The sequence below is a fragment of the Trachinotus anak genome, unplaced genomic scaffold (assembly GCF_046630095.1).
Source record: "Trachinotus anak isolate AG129_WGS33_773 ecotype Australia unplaced genomic scaffold, CSIRO_AGI_Tana_v1 ptg000013l, whole genome shotgun sequence".
Taxonomy (NCBI): domain Eukaryota; kingdom Metazoa; phylum Chordata; class Actinopteri; order Carangiformes; family Carangidae; genus Trachinotus; species Trachinotus anak.
The window spans coordinates 20069288-20093534 of NW_027273864.1; the positions used below are offsets into that span (position 1 = coordinate 20069288).

The window sequence follows — 24247 nt, forward strand, 5'->3', positions numbered from 1 at the left end:
GAAAAGGACGAGGACGGTCCTGAGCTTATATGAGCTTACACCATGCGGAAACCTCGCGAGATCTTATTCATTTACGTCATAGATCAGCCATATGCAGGTGATCAAATACTTTTACCTTGCAGAGGTGGAGGAAGCACTCGAATGTAGTTGTAAACAGACATACGTGTTTATTACTGTATTTATTGACAACTGTAACTCCTCCCTTAAATAAATGCAGATAATGAATGACAATGTAGTAAAGAATACTTTGTAATAATATTAAATAGCTCCAATGTCTTCATGGGAGTTGCTAGAATTATTCTTAGGTAAAGGTAAAGGTAATATGCTCTCTCTTTCTTTATTGGTTAAATATCTAGGAGCACAGTTCAATTGACTGCTTTGGAAAACAGACCAAAACTTTAAAGTAACTAAAGTTGTCAAATAAATGTGGTGGAGTAAAATGCATACAATATTTACCCGTCAAATGTAGTGGAATAGTAACATAAAGTAGCATAACATAGAAGTACTCAAGTCAAGCAGTACAAATACCTTAAATGTGTACTTCAATACAGTACTCAGCTAAATGTACTTAGTTACTTTGTAGCTCTGTTTCTCTGTAGCAAGATGTTTGGATGTAAATATGTATTAGTGAGTGTTGGTTTCTTATCACTGTACACGTGTGACCTCTGGTGTTAAAACAGAGACTCTGAACCTGAACAGGTTCCTGAACATAGATGTTAAAGGGCATGTTGTGGGACTGTACATAAAGTTTTGATTCTTGAAGTTGGACTGATGAGAAAACATAATCTTTTGTGTGTGTTTGCATAGATAATTGTTGAAGGGCATTTGAAAACTATTTACAAAGGAGGAACACAGTGTTGATTTCCAACCTACTGTATGACTCAATAATTTTGATTAAAGTAAAAAATGAAGTCAAACTCAGAATGCATTAACAATGTAGACTCAGTTGCCAGTTTATTAGATACACTCAGCTAGAAAAAGTGGGTCTGATATAACAGCCCTGCAATAAATCACACTTTCATGAATAATGTTCAGTTTTTGTTGTGTTCAGTATATGATCTATCATCACTGATTTAAATGGTTGGGACGAAAAATTGAAACACCACTCAGTTTAACTCAACAGCACTGCTGCCTCCAAAATGACCTCATTCCACATGCTCTAAGCCAATATAAGCAAAATGTATATTAAGCTATCGCAGGAAGCAATTAAATCAATAATGGATATATAAACTTGACATCCTACTTGGGAAAAAAAGGGGCTAAATTGCCTTAAAGGAAGCAGATAGCTGCATATTTGCTCTATAAAATCCATTTCGGTGACATAAGAATCTGTCTATGGAGTCCTGTGCCCTCAAGACCTTGACATTAAGGTTTCTCCTTTGCATGGACAGTCATGGTGCTTTGCTGCCCTCTACAGATCTATTTAAGCATTGGCACTGTTTACTGTAAATCAGAACAGAAGGCATGTATACCAGAACAGTCGACTCAGACTGAAAAAAAAGTTTACCTCTATGACAGTCAAAATAGAGGGTTTAGGCTGGCGTACAGAGTCAATATAACAGGAATCCACATAAAGATACATTTTGCATACTATACATATCTTTTAATTTGTAGATTTCATTATTTTTAAGTGTACAATGTCTGGGTATCCTGCTTTTTATGTAGCAGGGGTGCTGGGCTTTTCACATGTCTCTGATCAGGGGCCCATTTTCTCAAAATGTGTCATTATGTCAAATGGCTGTTGGCTACTTACAGTGAAAATAGCACCCATTTATTGATTTTATTTCATGTTAGAATATCTAAAGTTGTTCATTTGACTTTCATTTTCTATACTTACAGTGTAACTAATAATGTACGGATTGTAATTGCCAAGCACCAAGGCTTTAAATGCAAGTCTTAACAAATTGTTCCCATTTTATGAATATGGCCCTCTTTTTAAAACGGTGCCCTAGATTGGCCAAAAGTTTGTAAGCCTGCTTTGATTTGGATTAAAAAAGAAAAGGACTCCAGCAGCCTAATGTTGGTGGCGCAATAATTAGCGAGCGAACCACAAATTCAAGTAAACCTCGCCCCTGAGAGGCTGTGTCATTTCATATAGTCTATGGTCACACCACTGTTGAACTACGGGGAGCGCTGAAGGTCAAAACTAATTTTTATCTGTAGAATGTTGTAGCTATTTAACAGATTAGTCCTGTAATTTCCAGACTGCTTCTCCTAAATTCCCTTTTATAACAGTGGGTATGGCATCCGTACAGCTGGGAATGTTGCTGTCAGATACCGTTCCCCCTGAGTTCAATATGTACAGTGTGTCTGCATCAGAGGTGCAGTCTACTTTGCCTTAGTGGGTATACTGTGGACTGGATGCCCCCCACTTAGAGATTTTCTGCATGAGAGTGTTTATAAGCCAAAATAACAAATATATTGAGGTAACAAAAAATTTAGCCTAATACTGATTTACAACTAGGTATTTGAGTTTTTGTGCAAAACCATAAGTTAGGTTGTGCTAAACAGTGTGATGGATGGGATGGATTTGAAGTTAGAACAAAATTTATATGATATTTGCTGTGAGTCACCATAACACCAAATTGTAATCCGTGTGTGTAGAAGGCAACCACTGACGCTGGCATGTGATTTTCTCACGGGACACAGGGCTTGTCACTCTGCTGCTCATTGATAAACTTTTCACTTGACATTGCTTAATTCACAGCACCCATTTTTTTTTTTTGTTCTTTTTTTTTTTTAAAAACTAATTGCTGAAGTACAAGTTCTGTCACAAAGCTATGTTGTAATGTATCCTTGGACATTTTTAAGTGGTTATACCTGTGCATCTCGCAGACTACACGAGTGGTGTATCCAGAACCACCCCTCCATCAACATGTAGTACTGGTTAGCCAACCTGCCATTCATAGCCGCCATAGCAACCTCTGCTGCGCCTCATCAGATCACCTGTGGGGAGGGAGGGAGGGAGGATATAAAAGGTGAGGACGGAGGCAGAGATAATACTGCACCCCCAGTCAGAGTCTGACGTCAGTACAGTATACTCTGTATAGTCGTATATTCAGTAACAGTGAAGTCTGTTGAGGCAGCGTGGCGTCGAACTTGCTCTCTTGGGTCTGCGGTGAGGCTGTTTCCCACTTCCAACATCTCTGCCTCTCTTGATAGCAGCTGATAATGGGGATCGTCCTGCATCTCATCAAACTCTTCCCCCTCGTCATAGTCTGTTATGTTCAATGCACCAGCAAATCGCTTCTTCCTAATCCTGCTTGCAGGTTAATTTAAAGCTAAAAAGCAAGATTTCATAAATCTACATTAAACCGAAACAGAAACACTAAAAAGACTTCAGCTTTAAATTAATCCTGTTCTAAAAAAAAAATCCCACCAGGTGGCAGTATTATCATGACTATTGGACCAGGACTTATCACATTTTTAACTCAAACACTTTGTCTGCTTAAAACAACCTTAACTGACAGGCTGACTCCCATAACAAAGGCTCTGGCCACTAAACTCATAAAAATGTCTGTCACCAGCCTCGGCAGCAAGTAGAAGACACTCTAAATCTTTCATCCTGTTTCCTGCATTATCCTGCCAACAACGCAAAATTGTCAGAATACATGATGTAATGGTGCAGCTGAGGAATAAAATGCAAAATATATACTCCATGGTACCTGCAGCTCCAAGTGTGGCAGTATGTGATGAGGCAGCTGCAGGCAGCTCTGTCTCAAGACAAACAACAGCCTCCAGCTCCCCACACAGGGCAGCTTGCTCCAGGTGGAACATGGTCGAGGTCCACTGCTCATCCTTCTTACAGAAACGAGCCAACTCACAAAGAGCAGGAGGTGTCCGGACTAGAAGAGAGGTGAGGAAGTTATTTCATTGTCAATGAAGTGGTGAGGGTTTAGAGGGGAAAGACAAAGAGAGGAAACGATGAGGAAATGTTAGAGCAGAGTTATTTGATTATGATTGAGGTGAGGATGATGTTTACACGCTGATGTCTCTATGGTTGTTTACCCGTCTGACACTGTCCTCATCCGAATCAGAATGATGTCCGTAATATCAACGATGGGCCTGTGTGATGATACAACATGCTTCATCGAACCTACCGTCAGAAAATCTGACAGCCGTCTAACGTACTGTGGGGAAGAGGGAATGTTAACAGACAGCTACTCAGACTGAAGGACAACGAAGAGTGAAGTATATGCAGCAGCAAGAAAGTCTGTCATATCAGTGCAAGCAGTCGTAGAGTTTCTGGTGCAAACAGGTTTTATTAGGGTGTTTACAGTCTACAGTGTTGTTAACTTAGCATGTTGTCTCTAGATTTAAAGACTTTTTTTCAAACAAACTGGGTATAAACCTGGTACATGACTGGGCCATATGTGGATGCACACTGGGGGCTTAGGGCGACGTCTTTTGTTATAGGCAGTCTACTAAGCCCCTCTGGTTTTCCAGCCTCTCAGGAACTGCAGGAACTCTCACCTCGCCTCAATTACAGCAAATATACTACTATTATATCAAGTATCATTATTACTAAAGGAGGAAGAGGAATAACTAGACATCTGACACACCGAGCAGAGAGAGCAGGAGAGAGAGAGAAGTCATTGGTAACGAGGCTTCGTACTAACCACTAAGACCAATTCTAATTTATGTGTTTGGTAATTTTTTCAGATAACGCCACAGTTATAAAATCAGGATTTGACCATAAGTGGTCCAGCCATGCTATTTAGACCAGTACCTGCTCTTTGACTCTCAACACCCACTAGAACACAGGCTTATCAGAAACCTGCAACACAGAGCTGATAATGTGCCAACAAGTGTCCAGGCCAAAGAGAGGGAACACAAAGACCTGAAGGACACACTTTTAGCTCAGCACTTTAAGATCCAGGAAGAACACAGACACTTTTTTGAATAATGCACCGGCAGAGTGGCAGCATGTCCTTATAGCTCATAGTTTGTTTGTTTTTTTTTGCAGTGCATTAGTGTGCTTTTGTCAGTTGGTGTCTTTATTCTGTGTTGTTGTTTCATCTGACACTAGAGAAAATAATGTATGTGAGGGAGGACGTCCTTGCTTTACAGCCAGACATGGAGTTAAACATCCTATACTGGCTGAGATGAAGGTGCGAATGCAGAGGATGCAGAGCTGGAATCAAGCTAAAGGCTAGAAGACGGATATATAAACCTTTTTTCAATTGATCCCCCAGGGTAACAAGTGTGATGACCTGGAGGCACCTGTGAAGAACCAGTGAGCATATCATGAGTGTAGTCTCATGTGTTTTAAGGAGACTTGGTTAAGCGACAACACTCCAGACCGCTGTGTTGGTGTACCCGGCTTCCCTGCAGTAAGAGTAGAGCTCTACCACCACTCGGCAGATCAAATCATAATCTGGTCTTTCCTCATTCTTCCTACAAACCTCTGTGTGCCGAGGCAGGCTGCAACCAACTGCTCATTCAAGAACTGGACCCTGAGGCCAATGAGTCTATAAAGGGACTGTTTGAGTGCACGGATTGGAATGCACTGTTGGAGGCACAGGAAAACAATAATAGGAATATGGAGAGGAAGCTATAGCTAGCATCAACTAGCATTAATGTCAGCATTAACATTATTATCAGCTAGCATTAGCGGGGCGGCTAGCTCGACCCCAGTGGGCCATGCGGCCAGCCATCGAGCTCGATGCCACGGGACTTACTCCTCTGACTTACTCCCCAGACTTACTCCCCTGACCCTATATAGGCTCATATTAGGGTCAAAATTATTTTGATCTTGTAAAGTAATGTTTATAAATAATTCCAAAGTTTGTAGTTGTAAAATAAATCTTCATGAGAAATTCAGTTTCTGCATGTAAAAAAAATGTATTCATTGAAATAAAAAGACTGAATCAACAATGAACAAATGATCAGTGATGAGGATAAAAAAAGACAGTGAAAGAGGAAATGCTTTTGTGTGTCACACAGTGTGGGAACCTTTGAGTGCAGAGTTGTTTTCTTCTCTGTATCAGTACAGATGTTGACAAAACCATTTTGTCTTTTTTGTGTCTCCGTAATAATAATATGAATGATATGTCTATGACTATGTTTTAATGTATGTATAACCATGGGAAACAACAGGGAAAATGCCTTGTGTTTAGCGCCTCCCTGTTGATCCTCCATTAGGATGGTGCTAAACTAGCCAGAACTCTCTGCAAAGTAACCATAGGTCTGGTAAAACCCAGATGAGGGTCTATATTAGAGCTCATCTGCCTTGTTTCCTTCACAGTGAACTAACTATGGCCAAATATCTAAGGGAAGACATTTGTTAGTTACTTCATAACATACTGACATTATACATGAAACATCTTTCACCTGAATGAATCATCATGTACATGTGCAGTAAGTTACTAAACCAGTTTCAGAAACAACATGAAGCTTTACATCGATCAAGGCTGCAGTTTTATATTTGCTGTTTAAAACTCCACAGACTTATAGACTATACAATTATGTTAGAATATTTCCTTTGCCATTATCTATGCCATCCCATTTTTTCTTTGAAAAATTGGGTTATTTGGGAAAGGAGAATTGTTGTTTTTACCTGGAATAACATTCCTATCTTTCTTATCTGATGGAGAAATGTATCACTTTTATACTATAAATATTCCCCCAAGCTGAAGCAGTACCTCAAAAATCAGCATTATCCTCTAACCTAATATTGGTGAGGGAATTAACATTGATGTCTACATTATAATATAACCGTTTTTTTTGCGCTACAGATATCCTGTGATGCCTGCTGCAGGTGGTTCCACCATGTGTGTGTTAAAAGGCCATAGATAGAGAAGAAATTTGGGGCAGTATTCTGAGTCTCTGAGTGAAAAAGAGGAACCAAGTAAGGGACCAAAATAACTTTTACTGATCTTTCAAACATTTTTTATTGTTAGTATTGTTCATATTTGCCTTAATATTGTCTGTTTTATGTTTTGAATACTTTTGATTTTCAATGTTTTAAATTGTAATATGCTGGTTTCAACTAAAGTGAGTTATAGTGTATTCTGAAAGGTAAGTATACATGATTTTTTTTTTTAAGTCTTCCATGTAATACTTGTGATCTTCCCTTCATATGGTACACCTCATGACGTTTTTCATCGAGGTCAAGGCAAAGTGGTAAGGAAAGGAGATTATTTAGAATTTATTTATTATATACATTTTAATTTAGAACATGTGTACTACGTCGGAAGCCCGATTTGCTGTACGCATGTGCAAAAATGCCCGCGCATGCGCGACGAAGATCGGACGTCGCGTAATGACAGCAGCGGCCGATCGGTCCATATCAGCTCAGACCAGACTTCCTCCTTTCAGTGCTCGAAGGAGATTCCCACTTTCCTGCTCTGAATCCGGGAATCTCGAAGGAGCCATGGCGTCGGGCCTGTCCAGTGTTGTTGTGTTGGCTTTATGTGTGGCTCTGGCCCCTTATGTGCACGGTAAGTTTGGTTTTTGAAACTATAAAATGGCCTTTCTTGTCGTCTCTCGCATTCTTTGTAACGGCTCTAACGGAAACAGTAAGCTAGGGTGGTCATGTTGGTTTAATTACAAACCAGGCTAAACGCACCTAACTCAGGGCGATGTCAGCGACGTTTGCTCGGGCAAAGAGCGCTGGTTTGTCTGTTGAAGTTACCGTGAACTGCTCAAACATGTGTTTTAACATTACTTTGTTTCAACGAGCTAATGGGTTTCTTGTTAGTCAACAATGGTTGGCAAAGAAAACACCAAAATACAAACCGACAGATTCAACGTTTAGGCACTCAACTAGCAACCCACGGTCAGTGCTTGGGGATGTTATGTCTTTTCTAATAGCTTTTATTCACTGTGATCTGATCACTTTAAATTGGAATAAAGCTGTTTTAAGAAAATCCGTTGTCCATTACAGTCTATAGAGTTCAATGCAACAGCCATGAAAAAACCCTGCCTTCGTTGAAGTTATAATGTTCAAATTGTATTTAAATTAAAGTTTTTAAGTTGAATTTACGTTGAACCATCACATCTCTATAACAGTGTCATCAATATCATATGCCTGATTAAATTGTGTCATGTCTGTTGCATTATTAGTTTTACCTAGCTGTATGCCACCTAAGCTGAGTGTAAATGCACATTATAAATTCCCAGAGTCCAACAACATATTTCTAAATCAATCCAAAAAAATAATAAAAGCACTAAATCCTCACATTGGAGAAGATGGAAGTAAATAATTTTTGGCATTTTTGCTAGAATAAGTATTGAAACAATAAGTTGATTTTTTTTTTTTTTTTTAAAAGTTAATAATTTTCTATCCATCAACAAATCCATTAATTAACTAATTGTTTCAGCTTTATTAGACAATTAAGCTAAAATTCTCCTAAATTTACAGCAATGCCTTTTCATTAATCACTCCCTGTATCATCTACTCTTCATGTTTCACTTTCACCTCTCTCTGCTTTTGATCTCTGTTCTTTTACAGCAGGGGACAAGTGTAAAGCTTACACAGATACTGCCAACACGTACCACTCAGCCACGTATTGCTACCCAGGATTTTGCTGTGGTTCCTGCTTCAACAGATACTGCTGTCATGATAGTTTCTGGCGGCTTTCTGAGGATAAACAAGAAGAGTGGTATTGTACTCTATTTAATTCTACACTAGATGATGAATTGACACTGTTGTGTGTGTTCTCTCTCTCTGTCCCTGTGTAATCACAGTAGAGATGTGTCTTTGCAGCTCATTTTGTAATCATTTTCAGTTAAGAAACAGGAAGTAGTGTCTTCCTGTGCACGACCACCAGCATGCAGCAAGTGTGAATTACCTAAAACTTGTACCAGAAGACTTTCACTAATAGAGTGATAAAATGCTATCTTGTGTAGCTAACATGCCTGATGTAGGATTGACATCATAACAAATAAACTAATGGCAGAATAGAGATTGTTTTGATTAATTTTCTCTTTGTGTCTTTTTTAGTGAAATTTCCTACCACTTCTCGCCATTGCCCATGGTCTTTGGTATTGGTGTCCTTGTTGTCATTGTGCTCATCTTCATCTGCTGCTGTGTCTGTCCCTGTTGCTGCCTGTACAAGGCGTGCTGCAAGCCACGGCGTAAGTACCCTTTCACTAACAATTATTCCTGACTGTTGCTGTTGATGATACTTTTAGATACAGAAATGGCAGCTGAAATGGCAGTTCTTTGGCCATTAGTTCAGCTGCATTGAAATTTACAATAGTCAACCTGTCAGGAGCTCAGAATGGCCTGTGGTCTCATACTTTTTTCTTTTTTTTTTTTTAATACATACAAACATCTGTGTTAGGGAGGAATGCTGTGTTTTGTTTTGTTTTTTTCTCGATAGTCTTAATATTTAGATATATAATTCAGAGATATAATTTTGGTGCAATGCGGGACGCCCAACATGGCTACGAAAGTAACTACTACTACAAAAAAGATCTTGAAGGAGTAGGTCAGCTTTTTTTTTTAAATAAGGTGGCATGAGTTACTTATTATACACAACATTGGGCAATATGACAATATATATACACACACACACACACACAACAAGATAATATAAATATTGGCTACTGTCATAGATTTTATCATACAGTTGATACTGTATCTATCTCTTCACTATCTCTGGCTGTATTGTTATCAGCAAGTTAAAAGAAAAGGGAGCAGGTGTTTAAGATGAACAGAAACTTAGTAGGTGACAGGGGAAAAAGAAAGTAATTGCTTCAATGTGAGGAAGTAGCCTGATCTGTAAGGCATCTAATTATCCAGAATACCCCACAACAAACACATCTATTTAAATTGATTTAGTATTCAATTAATTTACCAGAAAATAACTTGATATCACAGTAAAAAAAATTACAGATGCTCGTCGATTTTACCCCATCACCTCCTGACTTATAAAGATATGATCCACGGACACTCGTTCAGTCATTTGTATGGAGATATGCTCATTACATATGCTCGGGACAAGAGGGACAAATGACCCAGGTACCAAAACATAATGATGTGAACTGGCAGTGAAAAGCTCTGCCTCTGCAACATGTTGTTGCTCATGTGCAAGTTTCCTGCACACAAGCAACATATTGTTGAGGTGCTGTCTGGCTTTTGAGAGCGTCTCAACCTACATGTACATGCAGTGTCTGATTGTTTTCCTCTGTTTAAAAGAAGTCGCCAAACTCTTGGTTTCTAGTGTGTTGGAGTGTTTGTCTGTCTAGTTTTTAAAGCAGAACATGAGGGGACTCATTTCAAGACAGTTGGCCCACCCACCACATGACTTTCATTACTGCACTGGCTTGGCCTTACTAATAACACAGACTTTGGAAATCAGAGCACAAAGTGATCTAATGCGTATAATATAATAAAGGATATGTGACACTAACAACAGTTACAAAGAGGTACTTCATTTAAGTCCAGCACTGTGAAATTCTGCATTTCACATGCTGTGCAAACTTTCGCTTGGCTTTTGTGGTGAGCAGTGTATCCAACAGGTTGATGTTGCAGGTTAGTTGTCAGAGATAATTGCTGTTTGGATTCAGTGCAAACTTGAGTGCTTTTTGCTGCTGTTTTACGAGTCAGGGCCTGTTTATTTTCAGTGGTATGAGTTAGGGCATAGATATGATTAAACAAATGTTCTATACATGCAAATGCCAGCTTTAAGATTCTTAAAAAGCAGCCTTATTTTGACTTGACCCCTCATACACTCTCCGTCTGTCAACTATTGCACCTAACCACACCTGAAAATAGTCTCCCAAACAATTTACTCCTGTTTAAATGCTGTTTGCTTAAAAACTACGATGCCCAGCTGTTTGAAGAAATTATTTGGCTTTTTTGAAAATAGACAAATATATTTCTTGTCTGTCTTTAAAGGTTTATATGTACAGTAGAGGCTTGTGGCTTGTGGCTGAATGCCACAGACAGGGTGGGGTAGTTGGAAAGTATTAAGAGGCGAACCAACACATTGTTGGTTTTAGTCTTTTCATGGAATTTGTTCTCACTATTCCTGTCCTTAAATGATAATACAATTTAAATTAATCTACTGTAAGGACTATACACAGCTATATTTACATCACTAACATTAGAGTAACATAATTTTCATTAGAATCAATGTAAACAGTTTTACAGGTGTAAACATTGAGCTCTGCTGTGCTTGTATGCTGTCTCTAATATGGATCCTTCAAACACACTCTCAGTTTTCATTTTCCTGCCACAGAATTGTGGTTAGTGTCCTTGTCCTCCTATATGGAGGTTGGCGTCTGAGCAGCAGACAGTAAGCTTTAACTGCTGCTCGGGTGTGACCACTCTCACTTTTGAGCAGCTATCGTGTTCCCACAAGACTTTTAGGTTTTTGAGACAAGACGTCAGAATCAAACTAGTCAACATCTTCAGGAAGTGAGCTTAGTCTTATCACATTGGAAAGACCCTGACCCTGTTTTGTAACCGAGCCATTGCCTCTCACAGTTTCATCTACATCGCAGATGCATATCTTAACTAAATGGAATTAACTTGTCTTAAAAGTTCTTTCATTACTATGAGTTGAGTAATAAACAAAGAGTTTGGCCCTCATGCATGAACATTTTCGCATCCGAAACCTCACTTTACTTTTTTTCTGTGTGTAAATTGCATGTTTCAACCTCATAAATGTGACCAGTTCATGGGGAGGTGCTCATTTGTGAGGTTTCATTATTAGCATAATCAGTGTCCTTTAAATTGCTAAATAAGCCAACCTTTTCAACCCTGTGTACTTCTGTCTCAAAAACATTGCCAAAGAGTAAAAAGAAGAAATTCTCACTGTGAAGCTTCAAGTTCTGCTTCTGGGAACCAGCAGGCAAAAAGATCACAAGTTTAGCAATGTCAATGGGGGTAATAGATGACCCAAAACAATTGAAAACTATAAATAGTACACTTACCAACCGCATGTCATCAGATCAGTGCTGTACTGTAAAAGAAATAAAGAGGGAATGAACCAGGACACATCAAGTTACATGATAAAAAAGCCTTTTAAAGTAAGTTGTCAGTCACTTATATTTGACATACATATATCAAGTATTATAGCCTTAATTGCAGTAGGTGTCATACTCAGGTGCAACAGAGTATGACATTGGACAACATGTTAATTTGATTTGATTTGAACAGAATATAAATTTTGCATCGAGTTTGTCGTAGTTAAATGTTTTATTTTAGTTAATATTCAAATTATATTTAACTCCAAATTCAGGCAAATGAAGGCATTATGATTTCAGGTCAAATGAGTGTGTTTTCCTCTTTTTAAGAAAGGCAGACTGTCTGTATAGGACTTGTACATCAGGTCTGAACTACTTGTAAACTTTGCTCCCAAGAGAAAATACGAGAAAGAGAGAATACAAGAAAATTGGTGATTTCAAATTCTCTTAGATTGCTTGTACATGCCCCTTCATAATGAATCTGTGGTGACTCTTTCATGAGACCCACTGTGCTTGGTTGAGACCAGCATATTGTAAGGAAAACACTGACAGATACAAATATAAATTGGGCTGAGTGTTTGATTTGGTCAGTCTAGTTGGGGACTACTCACCTAAGTCACTAAGTAAACCCTGGCATGTGATATTTCTGTGGCTTTATTTGAGCTTTGTGTAATCAGTGACAGACAGCCTCTGTCCATTGCTCTCTCCATTACAACAGGGTCGATTTCATCGCGGTTTAAGTCTCTTTTGTCCTTCTTGCCCTGAACCCATTATTCCTGCTGCTCTCTTCTCTTCACTTATCAAACTAGATATCACTTCACCCTTTGATCCACTTCTCTAAATGACTGTCTTAAAAATTCCCCACCATGAAAAAAGCACTTGAGGTGTGTGTGTGTATGTGTGTGTGTGTATTTGTGTTGGCACTCAAGCATGTAGCCTGTTGTTAATAATACACACTCTCGCACTTCCTGTCAGTTTGATCTTTTAGCCTGCTTGCACAGGTTGTGCCGTGCAGCGATCAAGCTCTGGGAAAGAGCACCAGTAGGCAAAATCACAAGCAAGAATGTGGATTCCCTGAGTCTGCCTGATGCATGTTGGGATCATATCCAGGAATGTAAGCTCCACCTCGTGTGACTCATTGTTTCCACGACAACCGCAGTGGGGAAAATTTAAGACCTTCCCACGTCATTTACAGGAAGTGGCCATGATGACTCCCACTTTGTTTAAAAAAAAAAAAAATGGTGGAATGACTGACACACACACACACACACACACACACACACACACACACACACACACACACAAACAGACACACTTCCCTCAGGGTTTTTTTTTTTTTTTTAAACAATGCTGTCTTTCAATTTAAATTTCCCTATAAGGGTGTAGGTTTAGTTCTGTATGTATATACATTGGTAAGTAAAATGCTTTCCCTAACAGTGGTATTAAAAAACAAAAGCAAAGCAGTGTAAATCTTTGTATTGCCAATAGACTATGGCAGAGGTTTCCAAACTGAGGGAGATGAAAGCTGTACTCTGTCTCTGTCATAAATCAAAGTCAAATCTGAACACACAGATGTGGCATTTTTAGATCCAGTGTCACTTAGACTTTCTGAAGATATGGTCTCCAATTGCTCCAATGTCCATTGGAAATAAATCCAATGGAAATCCAAACTCATAAATCTGCTTTGAAGTCATACCAAAAAAACAAGTTCCTTATAACTCATAGCTTATAACTTATAGAACTTGCCTTAAAATCATCATGTTTTTACATTTTCTTCAATATCAGTGTAATCCAGTGGTGGTTGTCTGTACATCCATTGGTATGTAGAAAACAAAAAGAGCTAATAGCTAATTTGGCATCCTCGATAGAGACCTGATACTTCATAGTAAATGGTGTTTTATCTTTATTAAAAAGTGAAGTGTCCTTTATTTTATTTTTACTGATTAATGTTCAATTGTTCTGTGTCTATATATGCTATATAAAAATATAGCTTAAATTATTTTTGTAACCTGAGAAGAACCTGAAAGATAAAGCGTATATGCTGACTGAGAGGCAAAGCCCACATACTGTTGCTGATGAAGCTCAGATGAATGTACAAATGTTTTTATCAACTTTTCTCTTATCTGGATTTTGGCAGCTGGACAGTCAGAAGACACTCTTTCGAGTGATTTTGAAGAGTTTCCTCTGTTGACATTACACGCATGAGTCCCTGTATCCTCCTCCAGTGAAAATAATCTGAAGACCTTGCAATAATTTTAGTGACACCAAATTAAGTAACAGCCATTGGACAGTACAATTTTAGAAGCTTGTTGACTCAGAAGGCCTTTTTCAGCTCTCTTTCCTTGGTTTCACCGTGAGATCTGTGCAGTTGGATAAATGCAGAAGCGGTCTGAGCTATGTCTTAGTGCATATCTAACAGACAGAGAAATGGCCTCTCTGTGTGAATTCTGAACTATATTAATATAATAATCATATTAAATGTATTTCTCAAATGTTTCTGTGTTGTGTTTGCCTACAGCTGTGGTAGCAACAACCACCCACACAACAGTGGTCACCACTTCTCCTCAGCAGTACCCTCAGCAGGCAACTGCAACGCCCAGGCAACCTCAGTCCTACCAGGGGGCCCAGTATCCACCCTACCAGCCTGTGCCAATGCAGCCAGGATATGGAACCCAGCCTGTGCCCCAGGGCTACGGAGCTCAGCCCATGCCCACGACACCCTACCCAGGACAGCCATTCACACCAGGGCCGCCTCCAACATATCAGGAAGCCAGTGAGTGTTACAAAGTGTGAAAATATTATAGGTGTGATTGTGATAATTAAGTATTAATTTTGTGAGCAAAAACAATGATGAAAAATATAATATTTGGAAACAAACACTGTATTTGTATATTAAGTTGTACAAATATTATGTTTGTTAACTAGGCTAAAACTAAACAAAAAGTAGCTTTGAAAATGAGAATGAAGGTGAAATGTCTGACAATTTTTATCAATGAATAAAAACTAAATGATAATGTCAAAGATGAACAAATGAACTAATTACTGTTTTATTCAACCTTCATGCATCTGTGGAATTACACATTGAAGCTTCTGATTGATAAAATGCATTGTGTTTTTATCTGTGGTGATGCTATGTGAGGAAGAATGACAGTGAATGAGCAGCTCTGTTCAAACACCCAGAAACTGGGTACATTCTAGTATTAAGATGTAAACAATGCCTTGTCTACTAATCTCATGACCGATGAAAACAACACCTGTAATCACAGTTACTGTACACAACAAAGAGGCTGACAGTTTTGACTGACAAAATACTGGACTAAAATATCTGTCGTTTCTGTTGACTAAAAAAAAATATATATGAATGGATCAAATAAAAAATTTGATTTAAGTTAATATACATTTTTGTGAAATGACTACAGCTAAAATTAAATTAAAGTGGTGTTTAAAACACTCTGCTCCACCCATGAAGACCTACTTCTCATTCTACCTTTAAAGGTAGCCCCTCTTAAAAAGAATGTAAATATTTGCTTTTCTGATGTTATAAATGATGCAAAAAATGAAGTGGATAAACACATGTTCTTCATTTCCAGACTGCACTTACTCATTTGCTTTTAGGTGTCTGTGTACTTTATACAGACTTTAAGAGGGTTGTATTTCTCTAACAGATCTATGTGAAAATCTTGGGGTTTTCACGATTAACATTATCATTACACAAACTCGATGATTGCATAGTGTTTTTTTTAGAAACACAGTATGCCATAGAAAAGCACCCTTTTAACATAAGGTAATGACACACTCTGGTAAACGTGCAATTTTAGTGCTTCAAAATGGCTGCAGTCGGAAGCGGAGGCAGAATAAGTGCTGGTATACATATCTGGATTTTGTGAAATAGGAAATTATCCATATATGGTCTCTTTGCTCAGCAAAACTGAACTTGTGGTTACTGACTAAGCATTTTTAACCCTTTCATTCTTATACCCTGTTTTCTTTCTGTGTCTAGCCGGTCCTGCCTATCCTCTCAACCCGATGCCTTACAGCCAGGCTGCGTTCGCCCCCGGCCAGCCAGCGTACCCTATACAGCCTCCCATCCAGCCGCAGCCCAACGCTCCGCCCGCACACACAGACTTCCTAGCCCAGCCTGCATACAACCCAGATTTTGTTGCACCCAAGACTGGATAATTTACCACAGCGCCACACTCACAGCCACTTTAAACATGCTGCAGAACTGGAAATGTGTGTTCTGACTCAATATGAGAGTTGTTCCTGTGCATCTTGATTCATGTGTTTCAGTGGTTAAATATGGGAAATTTACGACACATTTGTAGTTGTTAAAGTGCTGTTGATGAGTTACCACGTGACAATGTTGATACCTCTCGGCTTGTATTGCATGGACTTACAATATACAAGTGGTGAGATTACTTTTGTTTTTATATTTCTCAATGGCTCCATCATAGTCATCTCTGTGAATTAAACATAAAACCACTGAGTCTGAATTTTAAAGAGTAGATGAAGTGCTTTGGCGTCAGGCTTCTGAACATGCCTCAACATCTCCCTCATCGTCCTTGTCTGTACAGTGCACCGGCTGAACCTGCTTGACCTCTTTAATTCACCATCTGCAGAGATTGCTGTCACACTCTGTGGTCAAATATTGGCGAAGTTGTTTCAGTGTCTGTGGCCATCATTTCATTGTGCCTTTTCCAGTTTACTTCAGGCTGATAAAGTGCTTTGAACATTGTTTTACATGTACTTTCCCAGGACGGTGTGTAATGGTTTATATGTGTTATACACCTTACTTGGGAACAAATGAAGTCCAAAATATGTGTTATTTCTCACTGGAGGCTTTATGATTGTCTGTTGACTATCGATATTCAGAGGGTGTTAGGGTCTTCTTTTAACCCCCCAGCAAAAGGGAACATTCATCATGTCAATTTAACAAAATAAGCCTGGTGGCACACAGGGAATGATCACTTTACATTTTCTCAAGTTTTCTTTTTTTTTTTTCATTCGTTTTTTTCATTTGCCCATCTTACATCTGTTCACATGTAACTAAAATGCAATGGCAGCTTTGAATCAGTTAACCAAAGGAGATTCATTACTTTTCACGCAAACAAACGTACACATAGTCTAGTGTGCAGTTAAAACAAATATTACACTTAAATGCAAGAAACAATTGTGCCTTCTCAGCCACGTGACTTTTATCAAACAGTGTGCATGTCATTTAGAGCACTTTAAAATCTCATTTTCTATTTATTCTTGAGTCTCTTTGTTTTTGATATTGTTGAGTTACTTGTACATAACTGTCCTCATTAAGGCTTGGACTTAGTTAAACCTTCCACAATATTTTTCTGTGTGCTGTGTTCAACATTACTGCCATCAAACTGTGTAGCCTTATAACTTTAGTTCCAATTCAAACTGGTTTTTTTTGTTGTTTTTTTTTATGAATCTTAGTCATAAGATCATCGGTTTCTTACACAGTATTGCACTGTTTGCTGTGTATAATCACAAGTTGTTTTCACTTGTCATTGTCATCACCATTGCCTTTATTAGATAGCACCAATGGAACAGTTGAAAAAATAATCATTATTTTTTTGTATCTAAAAACTAAACTGATAAGCCATCTTTGGTTTGCTCTGCTTTGTCACTTCTGTTTTCTTTTGTTAGTGGTTTTACAGCAAAGCCATCACTTCCTCTTTCTGCTCACTGAAATTACTTGAAAATAGTTTTACTCAAGTGACCTTCTTGTAAGTAGTCACAACTCATGTGACAGATTGGTCTTTTAAGTCACCCTGTTGCCTGATTTTTCAACTTCTTTTGTTGAGACTTTAGTCGTGGTTAAAGAAAATAGTACCTAACGTATTCTATTACATGTGAGTATCATGGGTACTGATTTCAGAATGACTTTCAGGCACATCTGTGCTGTGGCATTTACCCTCTGACATATGAGAAACCATATGCCAGCTAATGAAAGGGGTCTGATGTCATCATACATCCTTGCAATTTGCAAAATTGTTTATTTGTGAGTAATCTTCATGTGTTATCTGCATTGACCAATCTATTTATCTTTATTTCATTGCAGGCATGCCTTTTGTCTCGTATCTGTCTCTATGTGTTCTGCCTGTGAATTTAGTCTTCTGGCCAGTGTTGATTCTTTAAGGTGACAAGTTGGAGTGTTTTTATTTGTGTGTGTGGATTATAGCCATTCATGTTCCATCTGTTTTTCGCCCAAGAGTCATTGATGCTAATATGAGAATATATGTACATGACTTTTATTTTCTCAAAAACCCTCCACTTAACCTTTAGAGTTCAATAAAATATACATTTTTTTTGCTTTCCCCAACTTTGTTATTGAATTTGTAGCATAGAAAATGATAACTCAAAGTAAATGAAGTTAACACCAGACACAAAAGATCACACAAACAATGGGACACCACTAAAATAGCAAATTAGTGAAAAGAGTAATAAAAACCTGAAGAAATACAAGTTAGTTGAGCAAGTGAATATTATTACTCAGTGAGCAATTCCATGAATTATGAGGCTAATCAACAAATAATTTCCCAAAAGTTTTGTGGGAAAAAGACTTTTACTTTGGTACTAATTCTGGTGAAAATATGTCCAGCTGGTAAACTTAGATTGAATTCTTTCAATGAATTCCCTGTGTAACAAAGATAGGCTTTTTGCAAGAGCAGATCAGCTGACCAGGCTTAAATGCTAAATTTGTCTACAACCAAACAAGCAAAAAAAATTGAACATATATGAAGAATAAAGCTGATAAACAGGGATAAGTTACAAGCTAACATGTCCGAGGACAGATCAGAGGACACTGGATGAAAGTTGATACAAATATTAGCCCAAAGTAAATTTGGGTGGAGTTACTTGCCTGTAAAAACAACACCACACCTGTCTATGGCCTGTGTTTCTATAAGAGTTGTTTTCAGTTTCGTTCTTTATTGGTATAGGAAGTTTTCATCTTTTTTGTATAACTCTGTGCCAGCAACAGTCAGAGCAGCTGGCAGCCAGGACCGGAGCCAGTATATTTTCGGGTTGTCCATCCATCCTTCCATCTGTCTGTCCATCCATCTTTCCGTCCATTCCATTCTTGTGACTGTGATATCTCAGGAATGCCTTTAAGGAATTTCTTCAAATTTGGCACAAACATTCATTGGAATCAAGGATGAACTGCTTAAGATTTTGATGGTCAAAGGTCAAGGTCATGGTGACCTCACAAACGCAGTTTTGGCCTTGTCAACACGATATCTCAGTAACACTTTGGGGGAATTTCTTCAAATTTGGCACAAATGTCCACTTGGACTCAAGGATGAACTGATTACACTTTGGTGGTCAAGGTCACGGTGACCTCACGTTCTTGTGAATGCAATATATCAGGTATGCCCAGAGGGAATTTCATTACATTTGGCACAAATGTTCACTTTAGAATTTGCTGGTCAAAAGTCAAAGTTTTACTGTGACCTGTTACTGTTTTTGGCCATAATGAATTCACACAATTTAACTTAAATGTCTATAAAGATAAAATCATGTAATGACATTTAAAAAATGATCAAAGGTCAACTTCACTGTGATATCATAATGTTTTGCAAAAATACATCTGGCTATTATTCAATGCTGTAACTCAGGAAGGGGAGATTGTCACCACATTTCCTGCAACTTGGCTGTTTGGCAGAGGCAATCTGCTGTGACGCAGTCATTCTAGTGAAGTAAATAAACACTGTTACAAGCCAAAGTTCAATTATGAGAAGGTTATTTTAGGAAAAGTAACTGAATATTCTATCCAAATGCCCATAAAGTATGTAAGTATTCAGAGCAGACAAATGTGCACCATGAGTGTTACCTAATTAACTACAGTTACATGCCTGTTCTGCAGGAAGGCATTTTGCAGAAGAGACTAAAATTAGAATTAAAATTAAATAAAATGTCCCGATGATCCCAGGACACTTGGCCCCCTTCCAAATGTCCCACCTCCACTGACTGTCTCCATTGCTTAGTCCCACATAGGCCTTGGTTATGAACAGCTAAAATGTTCCAGGTGTTCATTGTGTATACAGTACATTTTCTGCAAACAAATCAGAACATAATAACTGAAGTTTGCTATTCTACTGCTCTGTGTGATTGATGTGTGCTATGGCCCTGGTCAATATGTTTCCGAGATGGTAAATTACAGTCATTCCTGCTCGTCTGAAGTACATGCTCATCCAAAATGTACGAGGACATGTGGAGTAACCTGCTTATGCACATGCTCGTGCCACAACATTCATTTTCAATGACTGTTGGCATTTCGCTACATATTATGCACCTGCACCATTGTGGCACACCCTGTAATGGTTCCTCTGATCCCTGAACAGAAAGTTGGAGCATGTAAAATATAAGGCCAGGTTCTCTGTCCATAACTCTGAGTAGAAATCCCCCAACAGTTCCTTACACATGTGTTTATAATCTCCTGATCACCTGTATCCTCTCCACCGTGTGACTGTGAGTTTTTGGTGGTTTGTGGTTGAAGACTACATTCACATCTTACCACTTTCTCAGCCTGTTCATCTGTTTTTGTCTTTGTTTTGCAACACCTTTTTTTTTTCAAGCTGTCGTCTTAACCAGCTCGCTTATGAATAATGTTTTTGATCTCAATTCGAGCTTTTAAGTAAAGGAAAGGGGGAAAAAAAAGAATTTCAAGGTGCCACCGGCAACATTGTTTAAATGCAGCAACAACTGCTGCAACAAACTTTCATAGGTGTTTCACATGACCTAAGGAATGTTGTTGGGTCACTTGCGAAAGGGTGGTACAGACAGACAGGTAGAAATGGTTGTCTCAGTGTAGTCGGAGTCTGGAGTTCCTTACCACACGGAATCATAGCAGTTATGGTTTCAAGTGTCTTGTCCATTCTTGTGTGCACTTGGTGTGTGATCCCCCTCCAGGCTGTATGGGGTGAGTTTTATTTTGGTATTTATACTGAAAGTAAAACTTGTTCTGAGCTTGTATGCACATGTACGGTTCAGTTTCACTTACACAAAAAAGACAACCGTGAGTTGTCGAGTTTAGTTTATCGGTACATGTTATACTGAGACTCCTTAATCTCTCACCCTCACCACTATTCAACATGCCCCCGTGTTTTGTGTCTTACAGCTGATTACTGTAGCAGCTATAAGGACACGGACGGCTTCTATCATGATGATCTGCAATGTGGCTCACAGTATTGCTGTGGAGACTGGAACAAAAAATACTGCTGCAGTGAAGAGGAAAACCGTTTACCTCAAGTATATGAAGAAGGCCGTCATGAAAGGTGCTCCTGTTTTAAACCTGTGTTTCTCTCTTCATGATGTAAAGATTAAAAAAAAATAAATGACAGTTAAAGAATATGTTTTTTTTTAAAGCAGTGGCGTAAGTTCACCTGCTAATAATCTTCTTTAATTCTTAAACAATATGTGTTTTTTCAAACGTGATTGCTTTAAACTGTATACTTCTAAAAATGACTGTTCTCTGTGTTTTTTCCCCAGGTTAAGCAGAGCCTTTGTCATTGCTCCAATTGTGGTTGGCGTCGTGGCTATTATAACTGTTACTGTCTGTGTGGCTCTCATCATTTGCTGTGTGTGTCCTTGCTGCCCGTTACACAAGAAGTGCTGCGAAAGACGCAACCAAAGGCAGCAAAGTAGGACAAATTCTTGGTTACAGTTTAGTTTGTGCAAGTAGCTACACTGTAAAACTTGAAAGGAAAAGTTCAACATTTTAGTTGATTATTTGTTCTCTTGCCGAGAGTTATGTGAGAAGATTGATACCACTCCCACTTGTGTACACAAGGCTAAATCTGAAGTTAAGCCAGCGGCCGTGCTAACTTTATGTTTATACTTCATTCATGTCGTGTCACAGCGCAGTGGGAAAAACTGTTCATGTCAGCCGCCTGCTTGTAAGTCCAAGGCACAGACATCAGGAATATCTCCCAGAAGACGTGAACAATCTGTTGGCAGAATGGTTGCAAATGCATTAACAATGGCAGTTACATGAATATAAAATCCATTAATACTAATATAATCCATTCAGCTCATTTAATAGGGGCTATAACATATGTTATTTAATGAGATAGAGGTACTGGTAGGCGAATTTCCTTTTGACTGAGCCAGTACAACTCTTGGCAAGAAAGCAAATATTCTGCTGTGTTTCCCAAAACTTAACGAATGTGTGTCTCTACCTTATTTTCAAACTAAACTAAATCTATGACTTTACCTATAGCTGTGATAACCACCACTGTATTCAACGCACCCCAGCTGCCACTCTCACCCACTGGATATCAGCCGTCCCAACCAGGCTACCTGCCTGTACCTGTCATGCATGGATATGGAGGCCCACCCACACCCACAGCACCACCACCTTCATACCAGGAAGCTAGTGAGTTCTGTAAACATCTGATTCCCATTGGTTTTTCTTATCACACACTGACAGCAATACTCAGTTTTAAACCAAAACCAGAAACGAAAGGGTCCATTACCTGTGTAGCTAAAGCCTAATATATCTTTTTACTCTGTGCCATTGATCTCCATCGTTGTCTAAAAACTAATCTAGTCTTAAACACATTAGTGACGCACATGGGGTGACACAGGGTCACAGGGTGACATGTTCCTTCCTCGCCACGATCATGGGCACCGTAGATTATTATTTTGAGTCAGTCCCATACTAGCAAACCCAATGTGTATTAAAATAGTCCTCATGAAATTCACCATTTACTGCTGACAGAGTAGTGTTTGCTAAAAAACTAGAGCCCTGGTATTTTAGTCAATAATTTACAATTAATGTACACCTAAGAAAAAATAAAAATAAAACTCTATATTTTTGACATGTCTTGAAAGATTTATGTCTTCAGTGGGAAAGAACAGGCAGACAGGATAGAATGTTGTACTGTCATTGGATGTGTTGACAATAAAGAAAATAAAGAATAACACATTCATTAGAAAAAAAAAGAATAATTGGGAGAGCAACACAATTTTTCAGTAACAACAAACCAAATATTTGTTTTTGTCTTTTTAGCTGATCCAGCTCTCTCTCCAGTTCCATTCCCTCAGGGGCAGCCGATGTACCCCTTCCCACCTCCTGGCCAGAACTATCTTCCGCCACCACATTCAGACGAACTTGAACAGCTGCCCTACAACCCGTCTTATGTCCCGAACCCCTGAACGAGATAGATGACCAGATAAAAACACTGCATGCTGGTTGCACCACCATTCCAATGGAAATGTGCGGGTGATTGTGTGTGTTGGATTGTGTTACAGCAGAATACAGAGGAAATGCCTTTGTGGGACGTCAAATTAAATACATATGGTGAAATCTTGAGTTTTAAAGTAGTAATGTGTCCCTAATTCAAACCAAACTATCAAAAATCTTTGCTGTATCTTGCAGCTGCTGCTTTTTAAACCTCTATGAATAATAACTTCAGTAATGACCATTTGTTTAGCATCCAATTTAAAATGATGACAACTTTTAAAATGCAGCGTTGAGTCTTGAAAAACACAACATTTCAGGAGAGAAATACAAGTGCTAAACACACATTTCAAGTCAGGGGAGAGAGAAAAAATACAAAAACAACAAATATTGGTTCAAAAATTTGCAAACACTTTAAACATGAACAACAATTAAGGCAACATTTATTCAGAGAATTATTTCTCTGAACAATTCAGATTAATTCATATTGTCTGAGGAAAAATCATTAGAATCTCATTCATTTATCATTAGAATCAGTCTGAGGAGTTTTTGGAATTTCCTCCTATAAGATGCAACTTAAACATGTCGTGATGTAATTGCTGAAATTATGAGGAAACACTATTGATGCACTATTTAAAACAGCATTACATAGAAAGGCAACTACAATCCCAGTTAATAATAAAAGTGTTGTTTGTTGTGCAGCGTTGTTGTTCTTGCAGAGAATGATGATGAAGATGAGCTGTGTGTTGTTGATAACTCATGTCTTTATTTTACCTTGAAGTCCAATTTATTTTTTTTAATAAACTCAAACTGCCACTAGAGGTCGCCTCTGCCCCACTGTATAGAAAAGGGAAACAGTAACGCTCACTATGCTGCATGCTGGTGCCACACAGTGTTATTATGAAACAGATTGTTTTAAATGTAAAACAACAAACCTATGATTCTGTCAGTCTCGTTATGATTAAGTGCACTTCTATTTTTTGCAGAGATCCAGGATTAAAATCCCAGGTGACTGTGTTTTAACCACCCAATGTACAGGATGCATGGTTGGCTGTCCTGTTTCATTTCGACGGGTTAAATAAGAGGTGGATGCACTCTTTAGTCTCTCACCTATAAACTGTTAGTTTG

The 24247-nt window shown here is 38.5% G+C and overlaps 2 protein-coding genes across 4 annotated transcripts; both read left to right on the top strand.

Annotated features, from left to right (window-relative positions):
- The first annotated feature begins 7201 nt into the window (after positions 1-7201).
- Positions 7202-18254, top strand: LOC139630560 (protein shisa-5-like). 2 transcript variants are annotated; one of them, XM_071494131.1, is made up of 5 exons: positions 7202-7442; positions 8456-8606; positions 8948-9081; positions 14441-14695; positions 15923-18254. In XM_071494131.1, the coding sequence occupies exons 1-5, from the start codon at positions 7217-7219 to the stop codon at positions 16099-16101; spliced, it is 945 nt and encodes a 314-aa protein (XP_071350232.1). In that variant the 5' UTR covers positions 7202-7216; the 3' UTR covers positions 16102-18254. The 2 variants fall into 2 exon arrangements, with proteins under 2 accessions (XP_071350232.1, XP_071350233.1); XM_071494132.1 differs by having other exon boundaries at positions 8459-8606.
- Positions 18255-20592: 2338 nt separating this feature from the next.
- On the top strand, positions 20593-23940 carry LOC139630563 (protein shisa-5-like). Of its 2 annotated transcripts, none has more exons than XM_071494135.1 (5): positions 20593-20857; positions 21056-21212; positions 21427-21578; positions 22157-22312; positions 22970-23940. In XM_071494135.1, the coding sequence occupies exons 1-5, from the start codon at positions 20629-20631 to the stop codon at positions 23092-23094; spliced, it is 819 nt and encodes a 272-aa protein (XP_071350236.1). In that variant the 5' UTR covers positions 20593-20628; the 3' UTR covers positions 23095-23940. The 2 variants fall into 2 exon arrangements, with proteins under 2 accessions (XP_071350236.1, XP_071350235.1); XM_071494134.1 differs by having other exon boundaries at positions 20604-20857; positions 22949-23940.
- Positions 23941-24247: the final 307 nt, after the last annotated feature.